At 44.7% G+C, this 23,454-nt stretch overlaps 1 protein-coding gene across 1 annotated transcript in view; it reads right to left on the bottom strand.

Annotated features, from left to right (window-relative positions):
* LOC126416679 (serine protease 53-like) overlaps positions 1 to 22,735 on the bottom strand; it is a 162,464-nt gene extending 139,729 nt beyond the window's left edge. Inside the window, exons 1-2 of the mRNA XM_050084858.1 lie at positions 22,669 to 22,735; positions 11,969 to 12,106 (exon numbers count right to left, since the gene is read on the bottom strand). Coding sequence (XP_049940815.1) covers positions 11,969 to 12,106; positions 22,669 to 22,735 — 205 coding nt within the window. The remainder of the gene's footprint in view (positions 1 to 11,968; positions 12,107 to 22,668) is intronic.
* Positions 22,736 to 23,454: the final 719 nt, after the last annotated feature.

The raw sequence follows: 23,454 nt of genomic DNA, 5'->3' as shown, positions 1-23,454 counted from the left end.
GCCAGGTGGAAATGGCATGGCAAGCCGTTCCATAGGACTACATCCAGCATCTCTACGATCGTCTCCATGGGAGAATAGCAGCCTGCATTGCTGCGAAAGGTGGATATACACTGTACTAGTGCCGACATTGTGCATGCTCTGTTGCCTGTGTCTATGTGCCTGTGGTTCTGTCAGTGTGATCATGTGATGTATCTGACCCCAGTAATGTGTCAATAAAGTTTCCCCTTCCTGGGACAATGAATTCACGGTGTTCTTATTTCAATTTCCAGGAGTGTATATGCAATTTCGTTCTTGCAATGTGTAGCTAGGGCCAGCCCAAACAAATACGGCTCGTCGCATGTTTTATACAATGCCCAGTGTCGACGGAAAGCGACGGTTTGTTTCCAATTTCAAACAAAATTATTGTTAAAGAGGAATTTTACGTGCCATTCGATAGAGTGCTCGCAGATTGGTGTAGTGGAATATTTGTTTCTTCGATTTGAATTAACAGGGTCAATAAGACAGGAATAATTTAATAATCCGTATTCGGAGAGCGACTGAGCAGAAGCGCTGCAGCTTGGCGGTAGCACGGGCCAGGACGACACTCTCGCTGCCCTAGTACGGATTATTCTGCGTGTTTTAGTGTGCCTGTTAATATATACCGATAAAACGAATAACGCACTAAATTAATTTGGGACCGCTCTATCGAATGAGCATGTAAAATTCCGCTTTAAAAATCATTTTGTTTTAAATTGGAAACAAGCCGATGTATTCCTGCAACATATGGCGTCGCGTAAATACTTGGTGAGCAGCATTCATTAGGGCTGACTCCAACTACACAATGCGAAAACGAATTTGCAAATACTTTCCGAAACACCGGGGAAAACGCTCCTGACGACTCTTAGGAGAGACACCTTGTATGTACTCTAAGACGACAAGCGACGCGTCACGAAGGAATTATCCAACTCGTACGGAAATTGGTAGATGCGATGTACATGTACAGACAAACAAATGATTATAGTTTCGGAAACACTGGATGATTTATTCAAGGGAAACAGCTTCAGAAACTGAAGAAGTCAGTAAAGAGTTGATCCATCCTTGGCTTGGCATTGATTGACAAATTTATTGGAAGTATTCCAGAGGTATATCGTGCCAAATTCTGTCCAACTGGAACATTAGATAGTAAAAATTCCTAGCTGGTTGGAGGGGCTTGCCCATAATGCTCCAAACTTTCTCAATTAGAAAGAGATTTGATGATCTTGCTGGTCAAGTTACGGTTTGGCAAGCACGAAGACAAGTAGTAGAATAGTAGAAACTCTCGCAGTATGTGGGCATGCATTATCTTGCTGAAATTTAAGTTCAGCATGTGAAATCTGGTTTCGCATGACAGAGCGAATCAGGTTGTGGTAAGAGGCCCAAATCAGTTGCTGCTCGGCGCACAAGCATACAACTTTATGTGGTAAAAACACATAATCACACATGACCTTAAAAGAATTCAGAAACGATGCAACAATACGCCTGAAGGCCAGAACACAAGTTATTAAAATTGCATTAAGGAATACACACAGCTGAAGGCCTTAGCTGCAAAACAGAGGAACTGAGTGCTTAAGGCCTGGATAACAAGAACTCCAGTAAGGAAATTTTAAAAGGTTTTGGACAAGGGCCTTTCAAATTTCAATTGAAGTAGGCTGAAGGCCTAATCTTATTTCACATACGGTTCGTCTGAAGGCCATATACTGAACATAGAACAACTCAAGGCTTAAGGCCTGGATAACAAATTAAGGTAGAGAGGAAAGTTTTGAAATTTCAGATGATTTTTTCTTTGATGGCTGAACTCCGTATCTTAAAATATTTCACGTAAAGTTCGGCTGAGGGCCATATACTGAACATAAAACAACTCTAGGGTTAAGGCCTGGATAATAAATTAAGGTAGAGAGAAAATTTTCAAATGATGATTTTTTTTTTCTTCAGACGGCTGAAAATATTTCACATAAGGTTCGGCTGAAGGCCACGTACTGAACATTAAAACAAACTAAATTAATACACAGCTGAAGGCCTCGCACGGTACTTGAGACAAAAGAAAATCGGTTAGGTGAGACAGGCAGTCAAGCATAACACTAAATAATCAGGTGGCAGCACGACCAAGGGGCGGCTGAAGAACCAACCAACAACCTAATCAATTTCCTTCCACCCGACCAACGACACGACAACCGAAAATATCAGTGAGGACGAAGATCGCAGCAGCACTACGTTTTAATAATTGGCATCTAAACACAGTCAAGGCACAATAACCACTCAAAGAAAAAAAAAACATCAAGCTGTCGAACTACACGCCGTGCTGGACAGCGTCTACATGGCGAGGAAAACACACTGCTGGAAAACTATGCTAACGACGAGGGCAGGTAACTGGAACGTTAACGGCCACAAGGCAGAAGATACCGCTGGTGCACTTCACTAGTAAGTTATAATCATTTCAATAGTTAAACACCACACAGGAAGACGCCTGCCAAATTTCGCCGACTCCAGCACACCATTTGTTGCTGCTTGCGGGAACGGCCCAGGAAGCAACAACAGGCAATGAACGAGGAGATGTCACAGCAGTTGAGGTTTTGTAACAGGTTAACTGATTACTCAACTTCAGTATTCAGGTTCGGTGGGGGACGAACTCTGCAGCTCTCGCAGCTAAAGTGCGCGCCATTTATGTTGGCGGCCGAGTTTAGGTTCGTTCTGCGCATCTGACGTCACAAAACACAGTCAGCCAATGAACAGAGAACGACGTTGCCATATCTCGAGTGCAGTGCAGAGCATGGACGAGTGTCTTCAGTTTTAGAAACGTTCAGTCATAAATAAAGTAATAGAACAAAAGCAATGTCTTGATAGCAGACATTCTTTTATAGAAAGTTTGGAAAAAGCATTCTTTATACCAATTGCTTCATATTCTATTAATTAATTAAACCAAACAAGTAATAAGACTCCTAATTCAGGCGACAGCAAGGAAATGTGTTTGTATCACTCTCACGAACCGCTTTTTCGCAATAAAGAACAGCGGTAATTGTTTATTTCCTATTGTACTTCGACGAAGCGTGAGTAATTCATAGTCATACGAACAGTGTTTGTCAGTATTCTGCGTGACGTCTTATACTCCTAGTGGCGGTCTGTAGTCAGACGAGGTACGTTAGCGTAACGGTTAAGGTATAGGCTAGCTGCCATCTGTAATAAAAAAACTGAGTTAATGAATCAACAACGAACTAAAACGGGTGTCTTTCGACTTCCGCCCCAAGCAGATCCAACGAACGAAAACGAACAAAATGAGATTAAAAAAAAAAAAGGTATTGGGCTGCTATGCGATAGGTTATGAGTTCAAACCTTGTGTGGTGCTTAATATTTTCATTATTTAAAAACAATATCGAAGTGCCTTACTTCACGAATTATATTCGTTTGAATGCAATTTTTTGAATTTTCTAGTGCTTTGTCTCTTCATTAACCCTTTCGCTGCTGCAGACACGTGCTCCCCGCATTCCGCACTGTGCGCGATTTTGTCATCACTGCACTGCTCGCCTGTGCAGACACATGGTGTTCCCACTGCTTTGACACACTTATCATTCGATTTCACAAGAACTATTTGGCCCAAAAATTAGATTTTTACACGTCTTCTTGACTGATACCTTCCCCCCATAAATGACTTAATTTTGTTTCGATGTTCAACGCAGTTATTATGCAGCATTAGATGTAGTAAACAATTGCACGAAATTCTGAAGAGTTTGCAGAGGTAGAAGTCCATAGCGTATACTTTCCGTATGGTCGATTTTAGTTGCCATAATGTAGAGAATGAAATGTGGAGAAGATACCTAAATTTCATATAAAATTTACTGTATAACAATATCTCATTTAATTTAAGTACGACATAAGTGTCGTATGTAATATTGAGAAATATTCCGTCTTTCGCGACTGTAATAAAAGTATTATTTACACCGGACGCGTTTGGCTTTATTTTAAAGCACTTCAATCAAGGAAAGGTATGGCACATACACAATGGTACTCATGTTCTCTTTCTTGTTTTTGTTCCACAGTCGCAGTTTTACCAATGGTACTGAAATATATTCCTCTTCTGCAACTGTAATAAGGGACTTATTTAGACCAGACACGTTTCTCTCTTTTGAAGCATCTTGAGTGGACAGCATTTTGTCTCCTCCATTGCCAAGTCACCTTTCGTAGTTTTGTGCTGCGGTAACACAATATTCAACGTTTGTGTTGGCAGATCAGTGTTTTAGCAAATAAATGATGTTTGTGTGTGCCACACACAAAAATTATATTTGACATAGCTCAGAGCACTTCACTGGTAGACGGTATATTCAAGTCCTAATGTTTTTGTAAGTCCACAGTTTTGTTTAACGTATTATGTCTACTTCCTTTTGATTGATTGAAGTGCTTTAAAATAAAGCCAAACGTGCTCAGTGTAAATAAAACTTTTGTTACAGTCGCGAAAGACAGAATATTTCTCAATATTACATACGACACCTATGTGGTACTTAAATGAGCTATTGTTATACACTAAATTTTATATGAAATTTAGGTATCTTGTCCACATTTCATTCTCAACATTGTGGCAACTAAAATCGGCCATACAGAAAGTATACTCTATGGACTTTTACCTCTGCAAACTCTTCAAAATTTCGTGCAATGGTTTACTATATTTAATGCTGCATAATAACTGCGTTGAACATCGAAACAAAATTAAGTCATTTATGGGGGGAAAGTATCAGTCAAGAAGACGTGTAAAAATCTAATTTTTGGGTCAAATAGTTTTTGTGGAATCGATTGATAAGAGTGTCAAAGCAGTCGGAACACGATGTGTCTGCACAGGCGAGCAGTGCAGTGACAAAATCGCGCACAGCGCGGAATGCAGGGAGCACGTCTTTGTAGCAGCGAAAGGGTTAATGCGGCGCACTCCCCCCTACACGTAAGCTTGCGAACTATGCTATACTATGGCACTGCTTCTATTGGCGCGTGCGTCGTGTGCAACTGGCAACGCAGCAATCTCCCGCGTCTGGGCGGGCATGCGCGAGCCGCCAAGATAAAAGAATTGAACTATAGTGCCTCACAACTCCGACCGCGCGTGCACGCCGCCAGCGGCCTCGGCCTGACCACACGCCGCGGAGGCTTCCTCGCTGCTCTGTCGCAGCTGACGGACTCCTCACACACACCACCACACGGAAAATATAGCGGTCACACGAACGATGGTACAGCAGTACTAGTATCGATAAACGCTTCTGCAGCCACTGACGGAGGCAAGTGAGCAACTCGTTCAGGTAGTAACTGGGGGATCAATAAGGCGCCACTCGATGGTGAGAATATGCCAAAAGAGAAAACTGCATCAGCGCGAGCCAGCCACGGATCAGGATGGTTTGCCATGAAGAGGCACAAAACGTATCGCAGAATATGCTCGACGTACCGCTGTGTTGTAAGGGTGCAATGAATGACAGCCAAAGGGGTCCTGCTATAAAAAGAAATGGCACCTGAGACCATCGCACCTCGTTGGCGGCCCGCAGTTCAGACAAGAAGGGAACAGAAGGGGCAGTCATGTTGGTATCCCACTGCCGTCTGTGGTGTCGCCAGACAAGCCTTCACTGGACATTAGGGCTCATTTCGAAGAAGGATCATCAGTCAATGAGATTCTAGGCCAAAGAAGTGTCTGGAGATGCCCTGGACCCGAACAGCAGAATAATGCCAAGGTGACAGTCGCCAGCCATACGATCCCACAACCAGAAGTGATCGTCCGGGGAGCCATTTCTTTTCATAGGAAGACCTCTTTGGTTGTCATTCGCAACATCCTTACAACACACAGGATGGTCGTCGATATTCTACACCTCGTTTTGTTGCCCTTTATGGCAAGCCATTCTGCGCTTATATTTCAGCAAGATGATGCCCAATCGCACACGGTGAGAGTTATTGCTTGTCTTCGTGTTTATCAAACCCTACCTTCGCCAGCAAGCTCGCCGGATCGCTGGCCAATCAAGAAAGTTTGTAGCATTGTGGGCAGAGCCCTCCAACCAGTCCGGAATTTTGAAAAATTTGGTACGACATCACTCAGGAGGACATACAGCAAATCCATCAATCAATGCCAAGCTGAATAAGTGTTTGCACACAGGTCAGGAATAGACAAACGTCTTGTTGTCTTGCTCAGTTTAAGAATCTCGTCCTCTTGAATAAATCACCCAACTTTTTGGAAACTGTAATCATTTGTTTATCTGTACATGTACATCATATCTACCAATTTCCGTCTCATGCAGATAATTCCTTCGTTTTGTGTCTCTTTTTGTCTTTGAGTGTATATACAATTCTAACGGCACTGTCACAGTTCCTTTGGGTACTCCTGAAATTGCCTTTACATATGGCGATTCTGTTCCTGTAAGAGCGACCTGTTGACTTCAATGTGTAAGGAAGACCTGAATCTAGTTACAATAACATTACTATGTTCATGTACACTACTGGCCATTAAAATTTCTACACCAAGGAGAAATGCAGATGATAAACGGGTATTCATTGCACAAATATATTATACTAGAACTGACATGTGATTACATTGTCACGCAATTAGGGTGCATACATCCTGAGAAGTCAGTAGCCAGAACAACCACCTCTGGGAGTAATAATGGCCTTGATACGCCTGGGCATTGAGTCAAACAGAGCTTGGATGACGTGTACAGGTACAGCTGCCCATGCAGCTTCAACACGACACCACAGTTCATCAAGAGTAGTGACTGGCATATTGTGACGAGCCAGTTGCTGGGCCACCATTGGCTGGCTCTGAGCACTATGGGACTTAACATCGTAGGTCATCAGTCCCCTAGAACTTAGAACTACTTAAACCTAACTAACCTAAGGACATCACGCACACCCATGCCCGAGGCAGCATTCGAACCTGCGACCGTAGCAGTCCCGCGGTTCCGGACTACAGCGCCTAGAACCACACGGCCACCGCGGCCGGCTGGACCACCATTGACCAGACGTTTTCAGTTGCTGAGAGATCTGGAGAATGTGCTGGCCAGGGCAGCAGCCGAACATTTTCTGTATCCAGAAAGGCCTGTACAGGACCTGCAACATGAGGTCGTCCATTATCCTGCTGAAATGTAGGGTTTCGCAGGGATCGAAGGAAGGGTAGAGCCACGGGTCGTAACACATCTGAAATGTAACGTCCACTGTTCAAAGTGCCGTCAATGCGAACAAGAGGTGACCGAGCCGTGTAACCAATTGCACCCCATACCATCACGCTGGGTGATACGCCAGTATGGCGATGACGAATACACGCTTCCATTTCACCGCGATGTCGCCCAACACGGATGCAACCATCATGATGCTGTAAACAGAACCTGCATTCATCTGAAAAAATGACGTTTTGCCATTTGTGCACCCAGGTTCGTCGTTGAGTACACCATCGCAGGCGCTCCTCTCTGTGATGCAGCGTCAGGGGTAACCGCAGTCATGCTCTCCGAGCTAACAGTCCATGCTGCTGCAAACGTCGTCGAACTGTTCGTGCAGATGGTTGTTGTCTTGCAAACGTCCCCATATGTTGACTCAAGGATCGAGACGTGGCTGCACGGTCCGTTACAGCTATGCACATAAGATGCCTGTCATCTCGACTGCTAGTGATACGACGCCGTTGGGATCCAGCACGGCGTTCCGTATTACCCTCCTGAACCCACCGATTCCATATTCTGCTAACAGTCATTGGATCTCGACCAACGCGAGCAGCAATGTCGTGATACGATAAACCGCAATCGCGATAGGCTACAATCCGACCTTTATCAAAGTCGCAAACGTGGTGGTACGCATTCCTCCTCCTTACACGAGGCATCACAACAACGTTTCACCAGGCAACGCCGGTCAACTGCTGTTTATGTATGAGAAATCGGTTGGAATCTTTCCTCATGTCAGCACGTTGTAGGTGTCGCAGCCTTATGTGAATGCTCTGAAAAGCTAATCAACGGGATATCACAGTATCTTCTTCCTGTCGGTTAAATTTCGCGTCTGTAGCACGTCATCTTCGTGGTGTAGCAATTTTAATGGCCAGTAGTGTAAATATATTAGTCTAGGTTGGAAAAAGTAGATGAGAAGGGTAAGGGCGGCACCATGGGAGGACGTATGCCAGCTCAAAACAGCCTAAGGCTCTCCGAAGTATATCATAGGGAGAGGCACACCTTCTGAGTCCGAACATGGGACCTCATCATTACAAAAGACTGGCCAGTAAAATGTAAGGAGTAAATAACGTAACACCGTTAGACAACAACGATGAGGTGTGTGGGAGGATAAACGAATTAAAAGATGGATTCAGGCCAACCGAGCAGTCAGGGGTAACCGTAGGGGCTACAGGGCCGAATTTTCAACGGAAGTCGAGCAGCCACCTCTGTCCTGTCTGACCTTCAGTTAAGATTATACAAACTGCACTGCCAGACAAAGTGTAAAATAAGTTTCACCTCTAGGACGCCATCGGCAGAAACTGAGCCTATTGTGACAGCTAGCTTCGGTGTCAGCCTTATCGCGGTAAAAGTGACTCACTCTACTAAAAACGTGCGCCGCTGATAAAGGGACACGTCATCCGCAGTATGATGGAGCGTCTTGTTTAAGAAAACGTTCATGGGTCAGTCTAGTGTGGTCGGTGTGCAGCCGAAAGAGAATTGTAGATTACTGACGGGATGTTTTGTATGAAGAGATCCATGCAGAAACTTTCATGGTGCGTAGCTAGTTAGTTGTAGCTGTAGCACACCACTCGCTATTCCATGACGATAGAAGTTGTCGGGAGAGAGTCGGGAGAGTGTCTTTAGTTCTATGATATACTTTTTGACAGCCTTGTTGGTCAGATGACCTGCAAGTTCTTTACCTCAAATTACGGTGTTACGGTGTTTTGGAACTCGGTGGTATGGATCAGAGGCCCAGTTTTGTTGCGTCGTTGTATATACCCTATTACTTTCCACATGTTTCACTACATAAGAAGCCTGTTTCTTCGCCTATAGGAATTTTAGAGTAGCTACGCTTATCCCTTAATAACTTTTTGTTTTTGGGTTACATCCTTTTCATTATTTTTGCTTCAGGATGTTCCAATTGCCATCCATCATATTTCGTTGCTCTTTCCCGCTCTTTCAACATTCCTTCATTGTTTGTTGTGTTTCTTTTATCTTTCATCCGACGTCTAGAGCCTGTTTCCTATTCCTTCTTTCCATAGATACCCTTTGCTTTTAAAACTTTCCCTCTAAACTTTCCTCTTTATGCTATTTCTTCTTCTCTTACGTTTTTCTTGCCAACTTTTCCTTGGCCTCTTCAACTGAGGTATTTGATTTTATATCACTCTCACCCATCACCCCCTTAACACACATAAAGAATTGGAAGCTCTTTTTGGTAAGTCTGTTGTTATCAATTCAGAAAATACGTCTAAAGAACACAGGACCATTCTCCTCTTCCTAACTGTATCTGATACTTTCTGTCTTCTGCTTGATTTCATTGTTACTTCTTAATTTCTAAAATTCTCAAGTTTTTAGATAACCCATCATTTTCCTATAAATCGTCTTTCTAATACCTAATTTTTCAAGATTATAATTCCGTAATAAGAATTCGTTGGAATACATGCATGTGTTCACTGCTGTGTGATGGTACTTTATTTTAAGGTTTCCCTACATACGATTTTTTGTTGTATGTATGGTTAGTCATAATGCACGCAGTATTTACTGTTAAAGGTATCATCCTACACTGAAGATCCAAAGAAACAGGTACACCTGTCTAATATCGTGTAGGGCCCCCGTAAGCAAGCGGAAGCGCCGCAACACGACGTGGCATGGACTCGACTAATGTCTGAAGTAGTGCTCGAGGGAACTGGCACCGTGAATCCTGCACGGCTGTCCAAAATCCGTAAGAGTTCGAGGGGGTGGAGATCTCTTCTGAACACCACGTTGCATGGCATTCCAGATATGCTCAATAATGTTCATGTCTGGGTAGTTTGGTGGCCAGTGGTAGTGTTTAAGCTCAGAACACTTCCTCATTTTCTTGTCTAATTAAATGATGGCTGATATGGAATGCCAAACGCTGGTCCCTGTCAGATGAATCGCCAGCTGAGGTCTGACAAAGAACAGCAGTGGAAGAGAAACATGGATTGATTCCACTGGTGAAAGTGAAACTGGTGGTTTTGAGCTCACATAGTAAAACTGCTTATGGATTCACTGACCAGAAAGTTTTGGGAACTGCTGTTTTATTACAGCGTTCATGCTTCGTGGGGAATGTGCCAGATTCATTTAGACTCGAATTCAGCTGATAATATGATTTTAGATCCGAAGGAAGTAGGGTCATCTAATCTAATGTTCACTATATTCTCGATAGACTGGTGCTCTAACCTAAAACAGAAATGTTGGCACTTGATGGGTGCGGCAGATGTCAGAAACGAGTCGAGAGAATGAATCAAATGGCTCTGAGCACTATGGGACTTAACATCTTAGGTCATCAGTCCCCTAGAACTTAGAACTACTTAAACCTAACTAACCTAAGGACATCACACACATCCATGCCCGAGGCAAGATTCGAACCTGCGACCGTAGCAGTCCCGCGGTTCCGGACTACAGCGCCAGAACCGCACGGCCACCGCGGCCGGCAGAGAATCAATCCATATGGTTCCAGAGACCTTTTCAAGTCTAAAACATTTATGACTTTAAAGTCTCTTCGGGTTTGCTGTCGGATCCTAAAATCAACTTGACTCGATATTTCGGCGATTCAGTTGGTCGAAGAAGCAGATTCGTCGGGCTATGAAGTTTGGATCATCTGTGGAGGTACATGAACATAGATCGGTGCCCTTTCTTACTTATTCTGGAGGCATATCGTTTAAGATTGGACGAATTTTAAGGAATTTTAACATTAAGAGTGTGTTTCGCCCATCTTCTAAGATTAGGGCACTGCTCGGCTCTGTGAAAGATGATTTGGGACTTAGGAAACCCGGTGTATACAAAATTTCGTGTCAATGTGGGAAGGCTTACATTTGCCGTTCGATTCGCACAGTTCATGACAGGTGTGTGGAACATCGCCCTCATACCAGGCTACAACAACCGGAAAATCGGCAGTAGCAGAACACTGCTTAAATGAGGGATATAGTATGAAATTTGATGAGACTGTGGTAGTTGCCAAAATTTCCGGTTTTTGGAACAGTGTCTATAAAATTAGGTTGGCGGATAATTCAATCAACAGAGACAATGGGTTTCCTCTTAGCACGACCTGGAATCCTGTATTATCTCTCATCAAAATTGAACGTTCTTCGGTGCGGCCCTGAGTGTGATATATCGTTGCCAGCAGTGTTCCACTAAGGGCGGCGCCAACTCCCTGTCTTGGAGGGCAGCAACCGTGATGGGCGGCGCATGCGCCGTGTACTGAACGGTGGCCTATACAGGTCGTCGATTTGCAGCCTGGCGCCAGTTCTCACCGAGACTCATCAGCAGAAGCAGCATTCTCCTGAAGATGTCGACCAGTTGGATCGCCGAAATATCGAGTCAAGTTGATTTTAGGATCCGGCAGCAAACCCGAAAGAGACTTTCAAGACTTATTGCGCCGGGAAAGCCTACGTAGTCACACTGAAACATCTATGATATATATGTGCAGACTGACGCGACAAATGGATACGTGTACCAAGGCCAAGATTCGAACCAAGGTCTGCTGCTCAGCAGGCAGATGCGGTAACAACTACGCCAGTGGTTTTGTACAACTGCCCGCACTACACTAGTACGCCTGCACCCTCAATCCAAACTCCCATCAAGCCACAGCCCACTTGGTACTCCCCCTAAACTCGAATGGAGTTGCAAATGCTCTCCAACTGTATTGGAATAGCATCTCAGCATAGGACAAAATGGGAGATTCGGGTATAGGTGCTTAAATGAAATGAAACTAACTTTGCACAACTGTGTGGACTACCGCAGCACGCCTCCGTCCTCAGTGTCGACAGGAACCTCAGTGCTGCACTTACCTGTTAGGAGGTGTCGGTCAGTGACGAGGACTCCAGCACACAGGTATTGGAAGGCTCCGGGCACCTCATCTAGCTGCAGATAGATGGACGCGTGCCATGGCAGCCGTGAGGTCGCCACGTCATTCCCAGACCAGCACCCTGCATAAGAGAAAACTGCTCTAGAAATCAACACGGTCACCTTCTGCCTGGGAGAACACTGTTTCAAAGGCGTGTTCTAATGAATCTTCGGTTTTCTTACTGCTGTGAGTTGGTGCTATGGATACTGTTTTCGGTTCAACACTCTAAACTGCTGAGCATGTAACATTTTGAACAACTGTCTAAAGGCAAGCCTTTAGGCTCCAAATAATATATAATTACGGTTGACTATACTGTACTGAGAATTTAGAAATAATGAATTAACGGTCGGAAATGTCAATTACCTTTTTATTATCATAAACATCTTACACCTTATAACAACAGCTTAAGCTCATATAAACAATACACTCCTGTCTCAGTATTACAACGGCAAATAACATTTTGCCACACACTTTCAAATATCCACGTTGACTGTTGTACAAGAAGAAAAGCAGGTAGGATCCTACCAACATCTTCCTCTTAGGTTTTTTTGGGGCACTGAGCACTATGGGACTTAACATCTATGGTCATCAGTCCCCTAGAACTTAGAACTACTTAAACCTAACTAACCTAAGGACAGCACACAACACCCAGCCATCACGAGGCAGAGAAAATCCCTGACCCCGCCGGGAATCGAACCCGGGAACCCGGGCGTGGGAAGCGAGAACGCTACCGCACGACCACGAGATGCGGGCTTAGGGTTTTTTTTTTTTCTGGAGTTTCATAATTCAGCGGTGAGCGCATCTGTTATTAAGGTGCTCATCGACATCAATATCAAAGTGGATATTGTAGCGTCAGGTTGAAAGCTCATCCTCCTGCAGAGAACAAAAGGTAGAGCGTCCAACAGTAGTGGCAGAACATTGTCAATGAACAACGTGTGTAGTGTACCATACAACTGGGGTGGCAGCAAAAGGATCCCATTACATCTATTACATCTACATCTGTGCTACGTAACCCACCTTACGGTGTGCGGCGGAGGGTACTTTGCGTGACGGTCACTTCCGCCCTTTCCTGTTACAGTCGCGAATGCTGGAAAGATTCAATATGAGCTCGAATCTTTCTAATTTTAGGTTCATGGTATTTTCTCGCGTTATACGTAGGAAGAAGCATAAATTGGTTGACCCCTCTAACAACGTAGGCTCTCGGGATTTTAACAATAAACCACACCGTGATGCAGAACTCCACTCTGGCAGTCTCTCCCAGTGGCGATGTCTGAGCAGCTCCGGGACCCCGTCGGTCTTTCTAAATGAACCTGTTACGAAACGTGTTGCTCTTCTTTGGATCTTCTCTGTCTCCTCTGTCAATTCTCTCTGTTTTGGACCGATATTGAAGCTAGATCATTTGTAGGTTGACTACACTTCCTGAGGATTCTTCCTATGTATCTGAATCTGGCGTCTGTCTTACCTACGATTACTTTTATGTTGTCATTCCACTTCAAAACGCTTCGTACGCATACTCCTAGATATTTTATGAGTGTGACTGCTTCCAGCGATTGTTCCGCAATGATGCGTCATTCTGCCTGTTCATGAGCAGTACGTTACATTTGTATATGTCGAGAGTCAACTGTCACACCATGCACCAAGCGTCGATCTTCCGCAGATATGCCTGCATTTCACTATAATTTTCTAGAGTTGCAACTCCTCTGTATATAACGGCATCGTCCGCGCAAAGCCTCATGGCACTTACGACGTCATCCACAAGGTCATTTGTATACAGTGTGTCCAGAAACAGTCTGAAAAGCTTGTAAGGATGTTGCAGGGTACGTTGAGCTGAGAGAATTGTCAGCAAAAAAAAATTGATACGTTGCGAAGTTTCCAAGTTAATTAGCATTGAAGTTCACCAATCAGGCAGTTACGCGTGCAATTTCAAGAGGCCCGCCAGAGACGGTGTCGCCAAGCGAGTTCTTCGTCTCCTTTCCCACAGCGATACAAAATTTGCTTGTAGGACGGTAGTAAGGATCGAACACGAGCTAAAGGCTGACAGCGTTATTGTATCTGCCGGGCCACTTGAATTTGCACGCGCTAAGCCGTAACTGGGTAACTCCAATGTTAATTAACTCGGAAACGTCGCACCGTATCGTATTTTTTTTTTCTTAAGAGTTCTTTCTTAGCACAATTTACCCTGCAACACCTTCACAAGCTTTTCATACTGCTTCTGACTACAGTGTACCTTGTGAAAAGTGTACCAAGTCCAGGATTCGAACTCAGGTCTCCTGCTCAGCAGTCAGTCCCTTGGTGTAAGCCCGAATTTACTTTCATGTCTGACACTTCGTCTCCATTGAGAGTGACAAGCTGTGTTCTGTTTGCTCGAAACTCTCCAATCGAAGCACACTGCGTGGCGCCATTGAGTTAGTAGACTATCTGGCGCCACTGTCTCAGGTGTAGTATCGGCTATCCCTCTTGCGACCCCATTGCCTAAATCTGTGAGGAAGAGTTGGTATCTGTAAGTTCTGTGCTTAGAAGGTCTTTGCTTGCCGATATGTATACGGGATTCGCTGGCCCGAGAGGGAGGTACGAAGTTTGGGGATTGGCGGTACCGTCGCGCTAAGAGGTGGTCACAAGATCCGAGCAGCCGAAGCCACGAGCTGTGCAAGAAGTGCCTGCGCACAGTGAACATACCAGAATACTTCACCGGGGTCAGCGTCGACTACAAGCAGCAGGCCGACATTCCATCGGTTGGTTGGCAATATTCGTGTCGGATGACCGCTCGTGGCCTGGCTGCCCTCTTCTACCTGTCTTTCATCGGCACCACCCAGTAACCGTTGCGACGCACCGTGGATCCCTGGAACTGCTTGCTGATAAAGGGGAGTAACTCTCTGTAATCCTCGTGGTGTTTTGTCTACCTGTCCTCCTCAATATTTACTGGTTTGTACCCGACCCTCTGAGTTTTTATCGGTCGTGTCTTTGGTCGTAAATATAGGCAGGAGTACTGTACTAAGACACTAGTCGTCGTTTGAAAATTTGTCCCGCTATTATATTGGCTTTCCTTTCTGGTTTGTACCCGATCATTAATGTTCTAATTAATCAGCTTTTGGTCGTAAATACAGCCGGAACAGTTGTACTAACGCACAGGTTGCCGTTAAACAAAAGAAGGACCTTGTGGTTAGATTTAGCCATTAACCAGTTATGTCCTTTGATTATAATTGCATTTTTCAGTCATTAGTTATAATCTGAACAATCTGTTGCACTAAACTGTTCGATTCTGTGTTTGAAAGACCGGGTCATTATTGGTGTACGTTAGCTGGATCTTGTGGTGCCGCCGAGTGCGTTAATTGGTAATAAGTGTTCATAAGTAATGTTTTAAGACGTGTCTTCAGAGTGGTCTTAATAACAGCCAATCAGTTTAACCTTTAAAATATTAACAGCCATCTGCCACCAGGACTTTAGTCAATTATCAAAAGGGACGGGGTGGGGTCCAGTCGCACCTTGGTTGTCGACTGAAATTAAGAGGTTGGTTGCTTTGAAGTAAGTCTTATCATTGGCATATTGTTTGCTAATCTGTTTAACCTTTGAGCACAGGTGCGCATCTTAACCCCGAACCTTTCGACATACTTTTTTATAAATCTTCAACATAGTGCAGTGCTTCAGTAACCGTGAATTGTTCAGAAATTAAGAAATTCAGCCTTCAGTTGCAGTTAATTTCTTTCGACATACAGCTTTCAAATTAAAACTTAAGTCATTTGTTTTGAGTAACTGAATCACTCTTGTCATCAGTGGTGCTTATATAGTTCTCATGTGGTGCAGAATAATATTTAATAAGTGTCCAGCATGGTAGTAAACACCGCTATTTTACCCGATAACTGGCGGGCTGCAGGTCCGGCCGTCTTGTAATCACTGTCATATTGTTGCTGTTTTGCAATACAGCATTTCAGATTTATTTTGCAAGGATTAAAAGCTTATTCAGCTTAAGGTTTAAGGTCAAGAGAATTCTGTAAATTTGTTCATTTTCTTAAAGAAAGTTTTATGGTTAAATGCTTCGATTATCTGTACAACACAGTTTATATATTGTTAAATAAACATGTTGTGTGAATAGAAAGTTATGTGGGTGGGTCCTTCTTTCCATGTTTTCCTTAATTCTAGTAAATACCACGTATCACACACACAGCTGGTTTGATATTCCGTAGCTCGTATTTTGTTCACTTGGTGGCAGTGCGAAGCTGTATCAAGCGCCTTCCGGAAGTCAAGGCATACGGTATCAACCTCGGTGTCGGTGTCTGCTGTTTTCTGGGTCTCGTGGACCTTCACAGCAAGCAGCGTTTCACGCGATCGTTATATTCGGAACCCATGTTGACTCCGATAGGGGAGATTCTCTGTCTCCAGAACTGTCATAATATATGTGTATAGAATATGTTTCAAAATTTTACAGCAGACCGTACGTCAGAGATGTGCGCTACAGTCCTATACGTCTGTTCGACTACCCTTCTTGGAATCATATGATACACGTTTTTCTTCCAATCGCTAGGAACGCTTCATTCCTCCAGCAATCTGCGGAACGCTGCTGTTGGAAGAGAAGCAAGTTCTTTCGCATCCTCTAGGTGGAATCGCATGGGCATCCTGTGAGATATAGTGGCCTTTCCTTTCTTGAGCGATTTTAGCCGCTTCTCTATCCTGGGGCCACTTATTTCGATATCTTTCTGACGTTCGTGCGACGGTTTAGAGATGGAAACACATAACGATATTCTCCAGTGAAACCATTCTGGAAAAAGCCGTTTAGTATTTCCGCCTTCTCTCGGATATCGTCCGTTTCGATCCTGTTATGGTCACAGAGTGTCTGGACAGATGGTTTCGATCCATTTACTGATTTAACATAAGACCAAAAATTCTTAGAATTTTCCGTCAGCTTAATAGATAGAATTTTACTCTCCGGTTCACTGAACGCTTCACGCATTACTCTCATTTAGCTAATTTTGGCCTCGTTCAGTTTTTATTTTTTGTTTTTTTTTTTTTTTTTGAGGGTTTGGCTACGTTTAAATTCTCAATGGAGATCCTTCACAACATTGCTTGGCACATACTGTACGTGCCTAAGGCTTGTTGTACATTATTCTTGAACTTCGTTAGTTGATGCTTTACGTTTTCCGTTCTGGAGATGAGTTTTTCATATCCACCTTTCAAGTAACCTGAAATCTAATTTTTTTGCTCGTATTGATAATGTACAAACAGATAGAAAACCATTATTGGTCATCCGTGACAAGCATTGCGTATGGAGTTTCATCATTCCAGTTATAGTTAACGAGGGAGTTGAAATACAATCACGAAAAGAGGCGGCCTCCATAAACCATATAGACTGTAGGATGTTCGGCATTGCCGTACTGCGCTGGATATCAATTGATACAATAAACCTCTTGGTTCAGAATCATTTGGACCTCTTTTCTGCACACGTTGTTTGTTCGAGATGTGCATTTTGCGGGCTGGATGGCTGATGCTTAGTAATGAACGTTCACCCACACGATCCAATACACTCGAATACTGCTGATCGAACAATTCTTTGCAGAGATCCATAGATAGCTCTCCTTTGTTTCTGTCCACCCCGACATATATCTTCCAATTAGGATGACGCTAGTTGCAAAATTTTTCCCCGTACATTTATTTGGCTTCCATGGCCGTGCATCCTGCTGCCCCATATATTAAATGAATGTTCGTAAGTTCCTACAACACGAAACGATCCATCGTTTTACAATCGTTAACAGTAAACAGTGCTAAGCTCCACCGTGAACAGGTCACAGGTTGTTTTGCATTGTTTTTCAAGAGACAGCCGTTAATATCCTACGAGGTTCACTTCAAAAGAAATGCACACTATTTTTGTAAAAATACAGTTTTCCTTCTGCATGTGTGAAAGTTTTAAAGTGCGTAGATGCATCCTTCCGGCTTGTTTTCAAACTTAGTTCAACCTGTTCCAGTGTGTGGCGCCGTCACAGCATGACTTCAAGGTGGCTGCTACACTTGACGTTCGTCAGAAGCAACGTGCTGTCATAGAATTCCTGTGCTGTGAAAACTAGACAATGGGAAACATCCACAAGAGTTTGAAAAAGATGTATGGAGATGCTGCTGTCGATCGCAGTACAGTTATTCGGTGGGCAAGCAGGTTACGTGGTGAAAGCGGACACGGCAATATTGAGGATTGTCCTCGCGGCGGCAGGCCTCGTACTGCACACACTCCAGACAATGTGCAGAGTTAACGAATTGGTGACTGCTGACATACGCGTCACAGTGAACGAATTGTCACGCTACGTTGGGATATGGGAAGGAAGTGTTTGCAGAATACTGAAAGTGTTGGCGTTAAAAAAGGTTTGTACCAGGTGAGTTCCCAGGATGTTGACAGGGGCTCACAAAGAAACAAGAAAAACGGTATGTAGCCAACTTTTGGAACAGACCGAGAATGGTGGAGATGAATTTCTTGGAAGAATTGTGGCAGGTGATGAAACATGACTCCATCACTTTTCACCAGAGACGAAGAGACAATCAATGGAGTGGTATCATGCAAATTAACCCAAGAAAAAAAAAATTCAGATCACACCTTCTGCTGGAAAAGTTATAGCTATGGTGTTTTTCGATTCCGAAGGACTCTTGCTTGTGGACATCATGCCAAGTGGAACCACCATAAATTCTGATGCATATGTGACAACACTGAAGAAACTTCAAGCTCGACTGAGTCGTGTTCGACCACATCGGCAAAAACAGGATGTTTTGCTCTAGCACGACAATGCACGGCCACATGTCAGTCAAAAAACCATGGAAGAGATCACAAAACCCGGATGGACAACACTGAAACACCCGCCTTACATTCCTGACCTGGCTCCATGTAACTGTTGTCTCTTTGGGAAACTGAAAGACTCTCTTCGTGGAACAAGGTTTGAAGATGATGACTCCCTTGTGCACGCAGCCAAACAGTGGTTCCAATAGGTTGGTCCAGAATTTTGCCGTGCGGGTATACAGGCGCTGGTTCCAAGATGGCGTAAGGCAGTTGAGAGGCATGAAAATTATGTGGAGAAATGACAATATTGTTCCTAAAGGATGTATCTACACACTGTAAACCTTTAAAACATGTAGAATAAAATATGAATTCTAAAAAAATAGTGTGAATTTCTTTTGGAGTGGCCCTCGTATTAATTTTAAACAATTTACAGACACTTGCCTCATAAACGTTGTTGGTTCGAGACAGCGTATCAGCAGAATTTCGCAGCACTGGTTCCTTATCAGAAGCGATCGCTCCTGCAGCGAGCTGCCAGTCCCTTCCTTCAGGCTTGATCCAGTAGCTGAGGCACTATAGTCGCATTCTGAAGAAGCAAGCTCAAATTACTATTCGACCAGTCAGGTATAGGTCGGCCATAAAGTCTTTCAACTACACTCCTGGAAATGGAAAAAAGAACACATTGACACCGGTGTGTCAGACCCACCATACTTGCTCCGGACACTGCGAGAGGGCTGAACAAGCAATGATCACACGCACGGCACAGCGGACACACCAGGAACCGCGGTGTTGGCCGTCGAATGGCGCTAGCTGCGCAGCATTTGTGCACCGCCGCCGTCAGTGTCAGCCAGTTTGCCGTGGCATACGGAGCTCCATCGCAGTCTTTAACACTGGTAGCATGCCGCGACAGCGTGGACGTGAACCGTATGTGCAGTTGACGGACTTTGAGCGAGGGCGTATAGTGGGCATGCGGGAGGCCGGGTGGACGTACCGCCGAATTGCTCAACACGTGGGGCGTGAGGTCTCCACAGTACATCGATGTTGTCGCCAGTGGTCGGCGGAAGGTGCACATGCCCGTCGACCTGGGACCGGACCGCAGCGACGCACGGATGCACGCCAAGACTGTAGGATCCTACGCAGTGCCGTAGGGGACCGCACCGCCACTTCCCAGCAAATTAGGGACACTGTTGCTCCTGGGGTATCGGCGAGGACCATTCGCAACCGTCTCCATGAAGCTGGGCTACGGTCCCGCACACCGTTAGGCCGTCTTCCGCTCACGCCCCAACATCGTGCAGCCCGCCTCCAGTGGTGTCGCGACAGGCGTGAATGGAGGGACGAATGGAGACGTGTCGTCTTCAGCGATGAGAGTCGCTTCTGCCTTGGTGCCAATGATGGTCGTATGCGTGTTTGGCGCCGTGCAGGTGAGCGCCACAATCAGGACTGCATACGACCGAGGCACACAGGGCCAACACCAGGCATCATGGTGTGGGGAGCGATCTCCTACACTGGCCGTACACCACTGGTGATCGTCGAGGGGACACTGAATAGTGCACGGTACATCCAAACCGTCATCGAACCCATCGTTCTACCATTCCTAGACCGGCAAGGGAACTTGCTGTTCCAACACGACAATGCACGTCCGCATGTATCCCGTGCCACCCAACGTGCTCTAGAAGGTGTAAGTCAACTACCGTGGCCAGCAAGATCTCCGGATCTGTCCCCCATTGAGCATGTTTGGGACTGGATGAAGCGTCGTCTCACGCGGTCTGCACGTCCAGCACGAACGCTGGTCCAACTGAGGCGCCAGGTGGAAATGGCATGGCAAGCCGTTCCACAGGACTACATCCAGCATCTCTACGATCGTCTCCATGGGAGAATAGCAGCCTGCATTGCTGCGAAAGGTGGATATACACTGTACTAGTGCCGACATTGTGCATGCTCTGTTGCCTGTGTCTATGTGCCTGTGGTTCTGTCAGTGTGATCATGTGATGTATCTGACCCCAGGAATGTGTCAATAAAGTTTCCCCTTCCTGGGACAATGAATTCACGGTGTTCTTATTTCAATTTCCAGGAGTGTATAAGCGGCAGTCAAATGAAAACGAGATAAATGTAAAAAAGTAAGTAAACTGTTCATTATTTTGAAAGTAGTTGGCATAACTGTTAATACAGTTATTTCAGTTGGAGACGTGGAAAAATGTCTGCGGTTGCCTGCGGAGCCACAATTGTTCCCAGACGTGCACCTCTTCGTCCGAAGCAAATCGCAAGACACGAATGCCTTTCATCAGAGCTCCAAAAATATGGACATCCCATGAGGAGAGATCAGGACTGTATGGAGGATGTGTAAGGGCTTCCCAGTGAAACTTCTGCAGTGTACTCGAAACAACCTTGCCAACATGTGGGCGGGCATTGCCCTCAGCTGAATGAGGCCGTCCGTCAACATTGCTGGGCGTTTCAACTTGATGCGGCGCTTCAACTTCACGTGGACATCCTTTATACAGCCACGATCTCTCCCCATGCGATTTTCATTTTATAGGGCTCTGAAGAAAGTCATTGTTGCTCGTCAATTTGCGGCGGACGAAGAGGTGCACTCCTGGGTACGATCACAGTTTCCTACGAAAACGCCGACGTTTGCCCATGAAGACACTGGTCGTCTTGTCTCTCAGTGGGATAAATCTACTAACATGTATGGCGATTACTTTTAAAATAATAAACAGTTTACTTAATTTTTCCACCTATCTCGTTTTAATTTGGCTGCTCTTTATGAATTTTAGGACTGTTCTTCCAAGTATGACTGTGTTTAATATCCCATCCCACATCTGTTCAAGCTGATTTAGTGCCTGAAGACCGGACTCTGCAGCTAAACAGCTAGCTGCCAGACTTCAGTTTTTCGCACATCATCGCTTCTAAAAGTAGCTCACATTTTATCACCTGCTTAGTACGCTTGTGTAAAGTCATGATTAGTCATAAGCTTCTAATGCACGATTCTTGCCGAGTGCTGTAGTTGTGTACCATGGCTTTCAGCCCGGAGACTGGTTCGATGCTGCTCTCCATGCCACTATATTCTGTACAAGTCTCTTCATCTCTGAACAGCTGCTGCAATATACATCCATTTGCAACTGCATACTGTAGTCATCCCTTGGTCTCCCTATACAAATTTTACCTACTGCGCTTCCCTCCATCCCAGGGGATGCGTCCTGTCATTCGGCCTCTTCTTTTAGGCAAGTTGAGTCATATATTTCTTTCCTACCCAATTCTGTTCTGAACCTCCACACTAGTCTCTCTATCTATGCATCTAATCGTCAACATTCTTCTGTAGCACAATATTTCAAAAGACTTCCTACCACTTCAGTTTATTTTCGATGTTTACAAACATCTCTTCTTCAGAAGTGCTCTTTTTGCTAAAGCCAGCCTGCATCTTATTTCCTCTCTGTTGGGGCTGCCATCAGTTATTTTGCGGTCCAAATAGCAAAACTCATCTGTCACTTCTAGCCTCTCATTTCCTAATCTAATTTCCCCAGCATCACCTGCTTTAAATCTGTTGCTACCTTGTTTCGAGAGACTGTTCGTTCCGTTCAGTTGTTCTAACAAGTCCATTACCGTCTGACAGAATTATAATATACTTGGCAAACCTCAAAGTTTTTATTTCTTCTCCCTGAACTTCTATTCCTTTTCACAATTTCTCTGTAGTTTCCTTTACTGCTTACTCAATGTACAGACTGAGTAACATCGAAGAGAGACTACAACCCTGCCTCATTCTCTTCTCAACAACTGCTTCACTTTCATATCCCCATATTCTTATTGCTAAGTCGTGTTACATCGCTAATTTATTAAACACGATAGCCTCTTAACACAGAACACAAGTACAAGTCTAGAAACTGAGTCCAGGAATAGTAGATTACGAATTGTATGTGAAAATCCGTTCGGCACAATAAAGCTCACAAGGTCCAAGTCCGTCGCCTTGGCCATTGCTGAAATAGCAGCCGGATGACAGGGTCTCAGTATTTATCGAGGACATCACGCAAGTGGTTCTCCGCTAAAGCTGACCTCTGACGGCACGTGAAAACGCATGTGGACGAGGAGCCGGTGACATCACAGAATGGAACTCGGGGCCAACGAGATATATGGGCCCTGCAATCAACTTACGACGTCACACTAGAGGGCTTGTCGGCTACACTTTGGGAACGCTCGGCTCCTTCCAGGGCCCACGGGAAATCAATATTTAATTGAAAGGTACCCACTAGAGGTCTTAATTTTACTGTGTGCTATCGAGAACTTGCATGCTTTTAAACATGCAGTCTAGAATTATTAAACTCACATGAAATAGTTACTCGCTCCCCAGCGGAGATGGCTGCTGGCACTCGTAGGACCTGCATGACGTACCACGGCCTGTCTTTCTCGTGGGCCTCGGTGGAACCCCACATTCCAGCACACTGCAGAGCGGAGCGCAGCATGTGTGATTTTTGCTTCACGGCGAGGGACGTGGCGAACGAGTTGTGACACCATTTTACGTCACAAGCGGGACATAGTGGCCGCCATATTGTACTGAGCTAAATTACGTATTTCGGGAGTTTTGGGTTTTCTTTCTCGTCCCATACGTGGTGTGAACATAAGCTGCTCCAAAGCATCAGCAAATTGAGTATATCTCTAAGACGCATCGTTCTATCTACGATTCGTTACAATAAAAT

This window comes from Schistocerca serialis, chromosome 1 (genome assembly GCF_023864345.2).
Source record: "Schistocerca serialis cubense isolate TAMUIC-IGC-003099 chromosome 1, iqSchSeri2.2, whole genome shotgun sequence".
Lineage (NCBI taxonomy): Eukaryota > Metazoa > Arthropoda > Insecta > Orthoptera > Acrididae > Schistocerca > Schistocerca serialis.
This window is presented reverse-complemented; position numbering and strand designations above follow the sequence as displayed.